The sequence below is a fragment of the Ailuropoda melanoleuca genome, chromosome 3 (genome assembly GCF_002007445.2).
Source record: "Ailuropoda melanoleuca isolate Jingjing chromosome 3, ASM200744v2, whole genome shotgun sequence".
Lineage (NCBI taxonomy): Eukaryota > Metazoa > Chordata > Mammalia > Carnivora > Ursidae > Ailuropoda > Ailuropoda melanoleuca.
The window spans coordinates 40298920-40313809 of record NC_048220.1 but is presented as its reverse complement, the minus strand read 5'-3'; the positions used below and the strand labels follow the sequence as shown (position 1 = coordinate 40313809).

Genomic DNA, 14890 nt, shown 5'->3' with positions numbered 1-14890 from the left:
ATGGGATGCACCTCCAGGAAGGGACGTTTCAAGGGCTTCTGGGGACCATTGCAAAGGGCAAGTTTAAAGCTCCTAAAAAAGAGAGACAGAGAAAAGTCCCCTTTCCTGGTCTGAATGAAGGTGTATGAGAATGTGATATTTGGAATGACTGCCACTATCTTTTTCCATCAAAAGGACAAAACAGATATTAATCAACTCAGAAGACATTTCCTACTTCAAATTGAGTGTTCTCTTACAGACAAAAATCTCTTCCCTGATACCATAACATTCCTGTTTGCAAAACAGAAGGTTAGATAGTTAGTTTCTTTATTTGAGATTTGGGGTCAGTTTTGTTTGCCTAAAAGGCAAGGCTTATATTCTAATTTTCTGTAATTTGCCAAGACCCAAGATGTAGCAATGATTTTCCCTTTCCCAGATGTTTGGGAACTTCAAGCTTATTTCGCTCTCAAAATAGGAGGTTAGTTTCCTTATATCTTGGGTGTATGTGCTAACTAAAAGGTCTCTCAGATTTCACATCTCTTATGGGATGTTTTGCATCATCAGAGAAAACTTCCCTGTATTGATTGCACCTCCTCTTCCTGCCCTTCTTGACCCAGATGCCTTATCATATCCAGGTGACATTCGTTAACTGAATTTTATGCCATTTCCTCATGCTGTGGGTGTTGTGTCTGAGAATGGCTTATGCAGCATTGAGAAAGGTTTCCAAACCTGTCCCATCCCCAGAATCTCCCCAAACGTACTAACTGAATCCAGATTTCTCTCCAGGTAATTCTGATTTTCAACCAGGCCTGGCAACCACTGAGATAAGGGATAGGGAAAGGAGAAAAATTGTACTGACCTGATTCCATACCTAAAGTAAATGTTTCCAAACCTCAACTGACAAAGTCAGCTATGTAAGAGCAAAATTTTATTTCTTTATAGCTCAATTTTTATTTTTTTTAAAATAAGGGTTTCTTTATTCTTTTGGGTGGCAGGAACCTATTTCAAGCAATTCTAAATATGGCTACCCCACTCCATCCCCCTCAGCAAATTAAAACAAGTTTATGTAAGATCACGTTAGTCAGAAGGAGGATCCCTGTAGTCCTTGATGTCCTTGGTCAACATTGCTATCCCCTGAGACATTCCGGGTCCCATCCACTCTTTGGCCACTTGTCCCCGCAGATCTGTGCTGTTGCTCGCTGCAGCACTGCTTCATTTTCTACAACTCTTCTGCGGTTCTTCCGGGTCTGTCGAGGGTACTCGGAAGTGTTTCTGCTGCTCCTGCTCCATGCAGTAAGAGAAACTCTCCACGCCACCCTAAGGCCCCATCAGCCACCTGTTCTCCCTCTACCTGGGCAACTGAGCCTGACCCCTCCTGCTCTCTCTTCCCTTAATCCTCCCTGGCATCTTGCGTGGGCTTCTTGTCCTTCTCTTTGAGGTCGGCTCTAATTGCTTTCCCTCCACTTCTTCCTCCCTCAGTCCTGAAGCTCTCTGTTCTGTGCTAGGAGGCCTGGAAACGTCAGATGTCTCCCCTCAGATCTCTTGTTTATGTCTTTTGGTTCTTCTGTATGGCTAAAGTGCCTGAGCTTTCCTAACTCCAAAGCCAGGACAAAACTTTCTGTTTCTCTGCCTTCTACTGTTCTGTTTCACTCCTGAGTCCATTTATACCGTGTAGCTATGGAATAGAGATGGCAAAAAAAAAAGAGGGGGGGGTTCGTGATAAAGGAAATTCCAAGAAGGATCATATATATATGAAACCTTAAAATAAAATGCAAAATCCTTTATGGAAGGTGTGTCAAACATGTATTTTTGCATCTGCAGTGTGTGTGTGCGTGTGTGTATTATAGTACATTCACACATACCCATATTGTAATTCACAACATTGAAAATCTGTCATTTGAAATCATTTCTCACTGAGTCTATTTCAGGTTCTAAATTCACTTTCTTTTTTTTTTTAAGATTTTATTTATTTATTTGACAGAGAGAGAGACAGCCGGCAAGAGAGGGAACACAAACAGGGGGAGTGGGAGAGGAAGAAGCAGGCTGGCTCCCAGCAGAGCAGGGAGCCTGATGCAGGGCTCGATCCCAGGACTCCGGGATCACGCCCTGAACCGAAGGCAGACGCTTAACGACTGAGCCACCCAGACGCCCCTAAATTCACTTTCTTTTAGTTGGAGTTCATAGTACATGATAGAGAAAAAGATTTAAACTAATATGCTGGAATGTATACATATAAATGAGTGTTTCCTCAGATACCTCAGGCTACTATTCATTTATTCCACTAATATTGCTATGACTCTAAACATTTCTGGATTTTTTTTTGAAATTGTCTTAATGTTACAAAGCACCAGTTAAAAATGTTAGTAGTGAATTATGAGTAAAGCTACTCTGTTGCCCCTGTTCCCACCCCACTTAACAATGTGGAGCTCAGCTTCACCCATTTACCTTCAGGATCATTCTTTAAAAAAAAAAAATTATTGGGGCGCCTGGGTGGCACAGCGGTTAAGCGTCTGCCTTCGGCTCAGGGCGTGATCCCGGCGTTACGGGATCGAGCCCCCACATCAGGCTCTTCTGCTATGAGCCTGCTTCTTCCTCTCCCACTCCCCCTGCTTGTGTTCCCTCTCTCGCTGGCTGTTTCTATCTCTGTCAAATAAATAAATAAAATCTTTAAAAAAAAAAATTATTTATTTGAGAGAGAGAAAGAGCTGGGGAAGGGGTGGGGGAGTGGAGGGAGAGGGTGAAGCAGACTCCCTGCTGAGCAGGGAGTCCAATGTGGGACTCGGACCCCGAGATCATTACCTGAGCCAAAGTCAGACACTTTAACTGACTGAGCCATTGAGGCACCCCCAGAATCATTGTTAACTTATGATTGTTTATGACCTGAGTTTTAGAAATAGTAGGCAAAGATTTTTTTTTTCCCTTAGAGCTGTTCAAATGACTTTCCGAAAAACTTGGAAATCATTTTGTGAAGAAAAGCTCAAAATCTTTTTTTGAATGACAGCATCACTGAAATAAATGTATAATTGCTCAAGTGATGACTCTAAACCAACTACTCTTATCTGGGTGAATAAATGTGGGTAGTTTAGTTTAAACTAGGGATTCTCAACTAGGGATTGGCAATTTGGCAATTTCTCAAAATTTTTGGTTGTCTTCAACTGGGGAGTTCCTGGCCTCTAGTGGGTGGAGGCCAGGGTCGGTGTTAAACATCCTACAATGCTTAGGACAGCTTCCCACAACTAAGAATTGTCTGTCTCCAAATGTCAGTACAACCAAGGTTGAGAAATCCAGGTTTAAACAAACAAATAATTATTTTATAGTCATTCCTCACATTTTAATGTGCTTAAAAGTTTCTGATCCCCTTCTCCCAGCCTCAGTCTAGCTAAACCATTGGGTTGGAACAAACTCAGGCACCCAAACCTTCCTTCCACACTTAGACTCAGGACCTCTTTTAGGCCTTCTTTCTGCTTACGTAGAGAGGATGGGGGTGGAAGGGGAAACTGGATCCAGGGAGGAAACAGGCGGGGTGGGGAGTACACAGGAAACCTGCAGATTAATATCTAGGTGGAGGTTTCCCTAGCAGTCTTTGAATTCTTCCTGAGACTTTTACCTCTTATTTCAGAGTTTTTTCTTTACTTTTCTTTTTTATAATAATATTTTTTATTATATTATATTAGTCACCATACAGTAAATCTCTAGTTTTTGATATAAAGTTCCATGATTCATTACTTGTGTATAACACCTAGTGTACCATGCAATACATGCCCTCCTTAATACCCATATTTTCTTTTCGACACTCCCTGTGAACTCTGGTTTTCCAGGATCATTACTCAGAAAGAGGCTGTCTGACACTTTTCACCTGAAGACCTTTTACCACCAGGTAGGCTAAGGTCCCAACGCCTACTTCTGACTCACTACTGAAACCCCCCTGTCCTCTTCTAATGAGTCAGGGTTAAGTGCGTTTTCCTTTTGCTTCTCAATTGGCTCTGCTCTCCTCCTTTGTAACACCATCTCCATTTGAAGGCACTTTTATCTTATCAGTTCTCTGATAAGCAATTATGATTTCTATGAAAGAGCTTGATTTGGCCTGTCCCTCTCTCCTTCCTTGCTTTGTACAAGGGTAAAGTTTCAAACCACCACCTCGTTGTGGGGCCAGATAGGGCTTTCCACAGGAAGGTCAGCTGCTTTGTTCTTACCCTGCTGTCATCATTTCCACCATAGACCTCCATCCCTATGCTGGTACCTTCCTGTAGCTCCTTTTGTGTCCCCCAGCAGTATGTGTGGCTAGCCAGATGTGTTCTTGCAGGTTTTGTCCCTGACGTCTGATTTCCAAAGCAAAGATCAGCGGGGAGCCCAGAACCTTTCAAACATCTAAGAGAAAGGGAAAACCTTATGGCCTTGTTCCTGGATCTTAGATATGCCCTAAGAAAGCCATATGCTGACTTTACCACTCCTTTCCCCCAGGGAAGGTATCCCATACATATTTTACTGGGTTTTGATAAATCTCTACACATGAGGGTTCACCTGGAAATGGTGGGCCATGGTTTTAGATTTCTGGACTTCTGCTAGGTACTTCCTATCACAGGTAACTCTAAGGTCCCATCCTCGTCTGGGTGCATTCCACCAAGAAGTTCTTTCAGACGAGTTCTGCCTTGCGATTACTGTTAAGAGGGCTTTGAGCCAAATGGATGAAATAATCAGATATCTCAAGTATGCCCTCTGTGTTTTGGTGTTCTATCCATGCTGCACTGACATAAGCCGCTTCTGGTTTTGGGTAGTCTCCAGGGAAGCTGCCCATGGGAAGGGGCTTCTGTTGGCAGCAGGCACATTTCTCACATTTGAACTTGACATCTTTAATATAGGCTTTTTAACTAATGGTTTTTAACTAACGAAGCTAGTCTGGGCAGTTTCAGCCTCTTCTCTACCAAATGACCCAGTCACCACGTGATACTGTCGAAAACAAGGAGAACTCATGGGTCAGTTGTAGGTAGTGGAATTCCAGTCCTCCATCAACAAGCTCCCATTGACTGCCACATAGTTTTGAGGCCCTTGGAGGTGGGCCCCTCCAGTGCCTCCTTTGTCTCTTTCCTTGATGGAGGTGTGGTCATTTGTCTACCATTTTTGAGTTTTAAGTCTGCTTCACTTACAGGAGAACGCTGATTTTTGTGACATCACTTACCCTGAAATTTTATGCTATTAAGCATTTTTAATTGGTTATTAAGGTCCCGGTTCTGCTGTTAGCTAGAAGATACCTCTATACCTTCACCACATGGAGTAAGTTTCTTCTCATCTCTATGTACCACACTATCTAGCAGTCAGGGGTCCGATTTAAGTCATATTGTAATTAGGGTTCAAGAAGATGCCTGACTCTAGTCTAAGAGTAACACTATATCTTTTGCAGGACAACCCAGGTTGCCCCAAATTCAGTTGTTAAGAATTTTCTAGACCAATCCCTACAATGTAATATTGGCGTCCAGTCCAGTACTGTTGTGCTCTCACTTCCAGCAAAGTTAAAGGATCAGAATTTTTTTTCATGCCTCATCCCTACACAATTATGCTCACTCCTCCTTCTCTTCTGGTAGGTCCACAAGTGTTAAGGACTGTTGAATATCAGGCTATATACAAGTAAAGGATCAGTGAGAGAGTCCAGAGTCAGGAACTTGGGATAGTGGATCCCTTTCCTACCTCACCAGTGCTCCATCTCTCACCTCCCCAGAGAACATCTATGCTCTAAACTTCACAAGTATATGTTACCTCACATGGTCCTCCAAACAACTCTGAGTTAATGTATTTTAATTTTGGTAGGTTGTAGCATCACCATTTTACAGATTAGGAAAGTGAGCTTTCATTTTGCTCAGGGTCATATAGCTATTAAATGATAAGATTCAAATCAAGGCCTTTGTGACCCTAGAGCCCCTGCTCCTGGGCCCACATCACACCTTCGTTGTAGGAAGGATCCATAGGGAAGCAAGAGCCCAGGCTGACTCGAGCAAGACCCTGGCATCACCACAGCCAATCTTGAGTCTCAACTCAGCTTGAGGACATAAGATGTACCAAAGCCATGCTGAGAGACTTCCCTGACGTTGGAGAGATCCTCTGGAGGGGATGGACCCTTGAGGAATTAATATAAAAATCTCTCTTTTGTGTGTATGTGCATTTGTGTATGGTTGTTTAAGTAGGAATGTTCCAGCAAAGGTGCAGGTGATCCTATTTTTTTTTCCTTTGAAATATTTTAATTCTTTATTTTTGGTTAGGTAATCTATTCACATTAGTTAAAAACCAAACAGTATAAGGTCTGCCTTCTCCCATTCAGCCCACTTTGTACCTTATTCACTTACCCACAGATATCATTTCAGAATTTGTTTTGTGCTAATATAAATAAATGCAAATTTATATTCTCATTCCTTCCCCCCTTTTTTATAAAAAGTCAGTTTAAAATTATGTACCTTCCTTTGGTTTTTTCACATGGAGATTTATCTTGAATACATTTCCATATTAGCACATGGAGAACGTCCTTATTCTTACTTAACATAATATTTGATGGTTTAGATGTATTATCATTTATTAACCAGTCCACTCTTGTTAGATACTTGGCTTGTTTCCAGTCTTTTGCTGTTACTAACTGATGCAACAAGTGACGTTGAATATATGTCATTCTGCATATATGCATGTGTATCTATCAGATGAGTTTCTAGGAGTAGCATTACTAGGTTAAAAATATGCATTTATACTTTCTAGTGATAGTGCTACATTGGCATTACTAAGGATTATGATCATTTGCACTCTGACCAGCAATGTATGAGTTTGCCTTAGTCCTCTCAACACATTTTTGGATTTGGGCCAATTGGATTGATAAAAATGTTTGGACTTTAGCCTATCCACTGCAATAAAATATTATAAATTTCTTACTATGATTAAAGGTAAGCAACTTTTCAGATGTTTAAGAGCCATTGGTATTTCCTTTCCCATGAAATTTGCCCTTGTTCTTCTTGGCTTACAGGTCTTTTTCTTATCAATTTCTTAGAATTTTTTATATATTAAGGAGAGTAGCATTTGTCTGTGGTATGAACTGAACATATTTTTTCCTGTTTGTCATTTTTTACTTTTTAATTTTTTCCTCTTGATTTTCATGTGGTTATATTTGTTACTCTGTTCTTACGTCTTCTGTATTTTAAGTAAAAGTTAGAAAGTCCTTTCCCACTCCAAGGCTAGAAAAGTGTTCTCTATGTTGTCATCTAGTACTTTCATGGTTCTGTTTTTCTTTTCTTTCTTTTTTTTTTCTATTTTTCTTATTTAAATCTTCGATCTCCTTGAAGTTTATCTTGGTTTATAGTATAATGTTTGGATCCAACTTTTTTTTCCCAGATGGCTATCGTCAGACCATTTTTTGCTGGTAATTCAGTGCCCACTGGTTTGAGATGCCACCTTTATCATATACTATATGTCTGAAAAATAAATATCTTATATTCTAAATATATCATATTTATATTCTAAAATTTCTTTCATGGGGCACCTGGGTGGCACAGCAGTTAAGCGTCTGCCTTCGGCTCAGGGCGTGATCCCGGCGTTATGGGATCGAGCCCCACATCAGTCTCCTCCACTCTGAGCCTGCTTCTTCCTCTCCCACTCCCCCTGCTTGTGTTCCCTCTCTCGCTGGCTGTCTCTCTCTCTGTCAAATAAATAAATAAAATCTTTAAAATAAATAAATAAATAAATAAAATTTCTTTCAGAATGCTAGAAGGAAGTTTGAATTTTCCTGTTGCGGCCTAAAGGATTTCTTTTTTATTGTGATAAAACCTATGTAATGTAAAATTTACCATTTTAACCATTTTTAAGTGTGAAGTTCAGTGACATTAAGTACACTTACATTGTTGTGCAATCATTACCATCATCCATCTCCAGAGCTCTTTAATCTTCCCACTTTATGACTTTGAATCAAACACACTGTTCATTTTATGACACACCATACATTAATATGACATATGCTGATTTCGGAGGTGTTAAAATGTGGGAAAGTGTACATCTGAGAATTTACAAAATAAATTTCTAAATTCCTAACTGTATTTGGTGTATTTCTGGATGTTCTGCTGTATTCCATTGGTTTGTTTCCTCATGTGTCATTGTCACATTGTGTTAATTATTGAAGATTTAGATTATCTTTTAATATATAATTGAGCTAGTTTCCTTTCACTGGTTTTTTTTTTTTCAGAAGACTTCTTTTTCCAACTATACTTATCTGTCTGTCCAGATAAACAAGGCTGCTTTTGCTTTGCTGTTATAGAACTTCTTTCCTTCCCTCTTTCTACCTATATTCCACTTAAATTGTAGAAACTTGCATACAGAAAACCTTGTTATGCCTGAAGATCAGCTATAAGTCCTGGTTCAGAGTAACTTATCTGAATGTTTGTATATCTTCTTGACTTTCTTCTACTTATGAAAGTTCTTGGAATCATTTACTCCTTTTATATCTTGTACATAGAATGTTAGCCTTTTTCAGCAAAGTAAGCATTGTTCTTCTAATGATGAAAAATCTTGAACGTTTCCCACTGTATCAGGGTTTAATGTGGTTCACTAAGGCATTTACCCTCAGTACAAGTTTGTTGTTTTGCCATAATCCTATTAAATATTTAGCATTTATCATATTGTTTTATTAGAACTTGGCTTTATTTGCATTTATAGATCATAAATTCATTTCTTTTTTTCTTATACTGAAGAACCCATTGTAAGAGCCAGTAAATCCTGTGGAAAATGGCCTTCAGTGATCTTACATCAAGAACTGTGCGTCTTTATGATAATTGGATCAAAGATGCTGGTAAGTAACCAAACTTCCTACTTACGGCACATCTTGTCTTTTTACGTCAGATTCCAATATTTAAAAGGATTTCAGTGAAACAGAATGAGAGACTGCAACTTAACACTCCCTCATAGACACCTCAAATCTTAATTTTTATTACTAGTTATCAAAGGGGAAGTATCAAAGTTCTCATGACAAATATGTACAAAGATAGAGCTACACAGATGTTTATTATGATGTTTATAATAATGAAAATAGTTTTAATATCCAGTGAAGGAAATTGGTTAATAGATGATGGTACATTCCAACTCAGCAGTCATTAAAAGTGATTTTTGGAGGCACAGTGCTCTTAGGCTTGCTTCTGCCCTCATGTTCCTAAGGGAAATAGCAGTTACTGCCAACAGTGATGATTCTTGAATGGGAGGGGCTGCACCCTCAGGAGTATATAAGAGAGGGCAGGGAGTGTTTCATAGGGTCATCCCTAAGTAATTCTGAAATGTCTGGCTTCTTGCTGTACCCATTAAAAAAAAAATCAATGTTCTAGGAAAACATTTAATGCCAAATCAAGTTTAAATACGTTAAATGAAAAACAGGTTATGAAACAGCACATACATTTCTTCTGTGAGAGCCATTGTCTCTGTGTGATAGGATTATGGGTACTTTCTTTTTACTTATCTACTTATCTATGTCTGTTTTCTTATACCACTCAAATGTGTGTTGCTTTTATAGCCATCACAGAACATTTTAAAAATGTAACAAAGGTGGAGCTCCTGGGTGGCTCAGTCAGTTAAGCATCCAACTCTTGATTTTGGCTCAGGTCATGATCTCAGGGTCGTGAGATTGAGCCCCTCATTGGGCTCTGTGCCAGGCTCCCCGAGGAGCCCGTTTAAGATTCTCTCTATCCCTCCCCACTGCCACTCCCCCCATACATATATATGACAAAGGTAAAATGATTTTTAAATAAACAAGGAATCAATGTTATAGAGCTGAGGCAGACCTCATCAAAGGTAGTATCATCAAAGCTAACTCCTCATTTTAGAATTAAAGACACTGAGGCTCAGAGATGTGACCTTGTTGAGAATTTGGTTAATTGTTGCCAGGGAAGACCAGAACCTATGTTTTCTGGTTTTGACTAGATTTCTGGTATTTCACATTTGGAATTGTTTTACACATATTTACTAGCATCACCACTTCACATTAGCTCTTCCCTATCAATCAGAAATTACATGTTCTCCAAATTCAGGAAGAAAAAGTGCCACCTCTTGTCATTTAACACAACTGGAATTATTTTCCAGTTTATGCAGATTTCAGCAAAGATACACTGTGTCATGGTGGTTGCCATCTTTCTCAGGAGACTGCTAAAGACCAATTTTATTTCACTAAAAAAGATCTCAACAGATTTGCCCTGGAAAGGCGCCAAGGGTTTTTGAGTATCCTGTGAATAGTGAAGCTTCAATCTGGTAGGGAAATGGAGAATAACTGTTTCCTTGTTTCTTCCTTTTTTTCTTAGTTTTTCAACTTATATAATGATTTTGAGAACATATAGGTTTCTTAAGAGGCACCCTTCTTGGAAGGTTTACAGTAGTTCTCATAAATTCAGTATTTAGCTTAAACAGTTTATTTGTCTTGTTTTAATGGCTTTTGCTTTTGTTTGTATTTTTTAAAATATTAATATTTTAATTGCTTTTCAAAGTAGAGGTATGCCTTGCTACCTGAAATGTCATGATTTGAAGTTGGGAGCCAAGTAGGGTTGGGTGCATTTTTTGAAATGGACCCGTCTGGAAGCACAAGTGTCTTGCTATTCGCTATACAAAATGTAGGAGCTCAAGAGAGTTAGATAATCAGTATCGTAACTCAAGAGCCAAATTGATTTAGATGATGATTAATATCTATAGAGCTGGAAGTATAAAATGTTTTTAAATGAACAACTTCTGAATTCCACTTCCACTATAATCCATGTAATGACTCTCTGCTTTTTATTAGGAATACTTACATTGAAAAGTTGAGCAATATTAGGTCAGAAAAAGGAATGATGAAGGGCAGGAGGTGGTTAGGGAGAGACAAAGGGAGCCCCTGAAAAAGCATTGCAAACAGTACAGGGAAAGTGAGCGGGAGGGACAGACAATGCTACATCTCTGGTTTTGCTAATTCGAAGTCATGAGGCTGGGGAGAGAGTATGGGGATGTATAATAAGAATACCTAGATTTAAGTTCTACCGTTTCCATGGTCTGGCTGGGTGGTCTTGAACTAATTATTGTCTATGTTAAATAGACATTTCTTTTTCAGCCAAACAGAGGTGAGGTTGGTACCTATGAGCTACCAGACAACATGATTCAAAGTGCTCTGTGACTTAGAAAGTATCCCAACACAGATGGTGGTGGTTGTTACAGGTGATAGAAAGAGCACTGTCATCTGAAAATACTTTTAATATAGCATATACTTTTTAAAAATGTCTATTCATAGATATATATATAGATATAGATCTATATCTATGTCTATATCTATATATGTCTATAGATCTATATCTATGTCTATATCTATATATGTCTAATTTTTTTTTGAACAGAGTCTAGAGGGTTAAAATGTTTTGTGTTAGATTTACAGCTTTGTGAGAACACTATCAGGTAGAACAGGAGAGGTTTTTTTGTTTCTGCTTAGGGTGTTATTGATCTCAGATAGCCATTAGAGATCACTCCTGGCCATCTTAGTCCAGTTTTACTTTCCTTACCCTGGGAAGGTCTGAACCCATGGTCAAGGGCCAAGAATTTCAAGTGTATTCTTGGCTTTGGCCCTATTTCTGAGTAGCATTCCGGAAACCTACTGTTATTCATTGGTTTCCTGATTGCTAGAGAAGTAGTGGTCTTGCATAATTATTTCATGTGGAAAATTCCACAGCTACAGATTTAAATATGGTTTAATTAACATCTAAGCTATAAGAGGCTTTATTATGATTCCTGGATATGAGATGTCAAATTTTGAAGTCATGCTCTAGTAGCATTTTGGACTGTAGAGAAATGGAAACTTGTTAATGTTTTGAAAACAACTTTCCTTGTGTTTGGTTAGTAATAATGGCTTTTCAAACCTAGTTATGATCTTCTTACAAGAGGCTGGAGTATGAATCGGGTTGTTGACATTCTGAACGTTTAGTACTTCACAAAGTGCTGGAGGTGCGTGTTTGCTTGTCCTCCCAGCGTCTTCATCTTGTTGGTGCATTGACTTTTAAAGGGTGTTCTTGAGCTAGTAGTACATGCTACTGAAGAAGAGAACACTCTCTTACAAGGAACTGATGGAAAGGCTCATTAAAATTCTATGTTTGTGGCAGTTCTACTTTCCCTGTACTCTCTCTGGAACTCTCTTAGAAAAGAATTATTAGGCTAGCAATAAGTCAGAACTTCGGTAATGACTGGGGTATGGACTTCAGACAACCTGCCCACCATCCTCTTATTTCATCTTGGCTCAACTCATGACACTTAAACCCAACCCTGATGCCAAATAGAAGGTACATGAAACACTCTTCCCTCAGCCTCTTGTGTCTGGGGAAAACAGAGTTCACCTCACCCCTGAATCTTTTGTAATTTGTGGCATCACAGAGTGAGTCTTTATCCAGACTTTAAGTGTAGTCTGATCACAGACTTTAAATGTCATTGAGCAGTCCCCCCTACAACTTCCCTGATCAAGTCACCTCCATATCTGAATTTTAGGCATCTTGTCAGGGGGAGCCTCCTACCTCGCATGCAAGTGGGCTCCCTATTCAGAAAGGTATAACCGTTACTGAACAAGAAGGCGGGCAGCACAAACAGTTGTCACAGTCATTAACAATAGCCGGAGTCATGAACATCATATTGAAGACTTTGAATTTCATTTGCTCCATAGGGAGAGCTAATGTAAGCAAAGGAATAATCTGAGCAGAGCTGTACTTTTCTAAAGTGAGTTTGGCAGTTGTATGGAAGACAAGGTGTAGCAGATTGGATCAGGGGCAGGGCAACCACATAAAAGACAACTGCAGAGCACCTAGTGAGGGATGCTGAGGACCCCAGTGTAGGTGAGGGAAGCACTGAACCCCTGGTTCTTAACTCTGACAGTTCACCGTGGTTACCTCAGTATCTGTGGATGCCTGGGACCCATGCCCTAGGATTCTGATGCACTTAGAACAGGGTCATTTTATTACCATTTGATTTGTAAATACTACAGAGGTGATTCTGCTATACTGACAGAATTTACATCTGCTGTAATAGTAGCAGTGCGTACTTACTGAGCCCTTAGGTTGTGCTGGGCTCTTTACATATAGTAACTCATTAAAGCCCCTATGAGATACATGCTGCTTTATGCCCAATTCACAGATGAGGAAAGTAAGCACAGAGAAGTGACGTCAGTGACCCCAGATCCCATGAGTCAGTGGGAGAGCCAGGATCAGAACCCAGGCCAGCTGACTCCAAAGCTTGGCTGAAATTTAAAAACAAACAAACCAACTAACTTGATATACTGTTTTATGAAAATAACATGAAATTAGCCAGCTTTTCCCAAAAAATACAATGATATTTTCAAATTTATAGAACTTGAAAGTCACACATAGGATTTTAAAAGAAGGTGTATGCGTAAAATATTAAATTATGGGAAAAAATTATTTATTTTAAAGTTATTTTTTTCTGCTTCCTGAGCTAACCCAGCATGCTTTTCCTGGCTTGTTTTCTTTCTACTGCTACCAGAGGAAGAACAGAAAGATGATGTCATTTGATATTTTTCCCCCTGTTGAGTCAGTAAAAGAAAAAAATAAAATATATCTTTAATTCAGGAATTCCTTTACGGACATACAAAAAACTAGGTTTCAGTCATAGCTATGATGTCTGTTAAGCATAGAAACATTTTAAATTACGTAAAGAGGAGAAGAAAAAAATTAAAATCATCCATACTGTCACCATCCAAAGGTGACCGTGTTAACTAACATCCTCCCAGTGGTCTTCTTTGGTACTGGCTGAAAGTCCTTATTTCATTGGAGGTAAAAGCTAGACATATTCATATGGCTTATGATATTCCTATATTCAAACTTCAGATTACCCACTGATAGAAGACAGTTGGAGCAGTTCTGACTCCGCCCCTTAGTCCCCATTTGTGTGACAACTTTTATTTACTGTGACTTCCCTGGTGAGTTAGCAGCCTGTGGCCGTTGAAACTGCATGTTTGGCCCTGATGTCCTGGGGAACTTGTGGAAGGGAAGGAGGGTAACTAACAGAAGCAATAAAAGACTTCAGTGACATGTACCTGGATAGCTGATTTTGAAACTTATTCTGATTTTAAGCTGTGACAATCTTTTTTTTTTTTTTTTAAGATTTCATTCATTTATTCGACAGAGATAGAGACAGCCAGCGAGAGAGGGAACACAAGCAGGGGGAGTGGGAGAGGAAGAAGCAGGCTCATAGCGGAGGAGCCTGATGTGGGGCTCGATCCCATAATGCCGGGATCACGCCCTGAGCCGAAGGCAGACGCTCAACCGCTGTGCCATCCAGGCGCCCCATAAGCTGTGACAATCTTAATATGAGGGAAAAAATTTAATTTTGTGAACTTTGTGTTTTTATGAATACCTATCAGCAAACTTTTGTTGAATTTCTATCTCATGCAGGATACTTTACTAAAATTGTTCCTCCTAAGAGCATCAGTGACTTCCTTTTGTTAAAGCCAGGGTCACTTTTCAGACTACATTTTACTTTCTGTCTCTGCTTCATTGTGTCTTTTGACTCCTTCCAAAGATTCACTCTTCCGTTAGCCTCAGGATAGCTCACTTCTGTGGTTTTCCTTCTTCCTCTCTGGCCTCTCATTGGTCTTTTTTTTTTTTTTAATAGTTTTCTCATCTACCATCCCTCCTACAAAGATTAAGTCCTCAAGATTCTGACTTGAACCACTTACTCTCCTTACTCTACCCACTTTCCTGAGCCACTTTCATGGCTCTGTTGTTCACCTTTTATGTGATAAAGGTCCCAAATAGCACATCTCTGGCCCAGATCTCTCTCCTACTTCCACATTCAAATTTCCAGGTGCCTCTAGGGGTCTCCATAGACATATTTTAGAGGTAGGCCAAATGTAAGATGTTCGAAAACGTAAACCATCTCTCCCTGACCAGTCTTG

At 39.5% G+C, this 14890-nt stretch overlaps 1 protein-coding gene across 1 annotated transcript in view; it reads left to right on the top strand.

Annotated features, from left to right (window-relative positions):
* The window catches only part of ELOVL7 (ELOVL fatty acid elongase 7), a 79229-nt gene that overhangs the window by 44215 nt on the left and 20124 nt on the right, over positions 1–14890 (top strand). Inside the window, exon 2 of the mRNA XM_034656264.1 lies at positions 8691–8788. Within this exon, the coding sequence (XP_034512155.1) occupies positions 8725–8788 (64 nt within the window). The 5' untranslated portion in view covers positions 8691–8724. The remainder of the gene's footprint in view (positions 1–8690; positions 8789–14890) is intronic.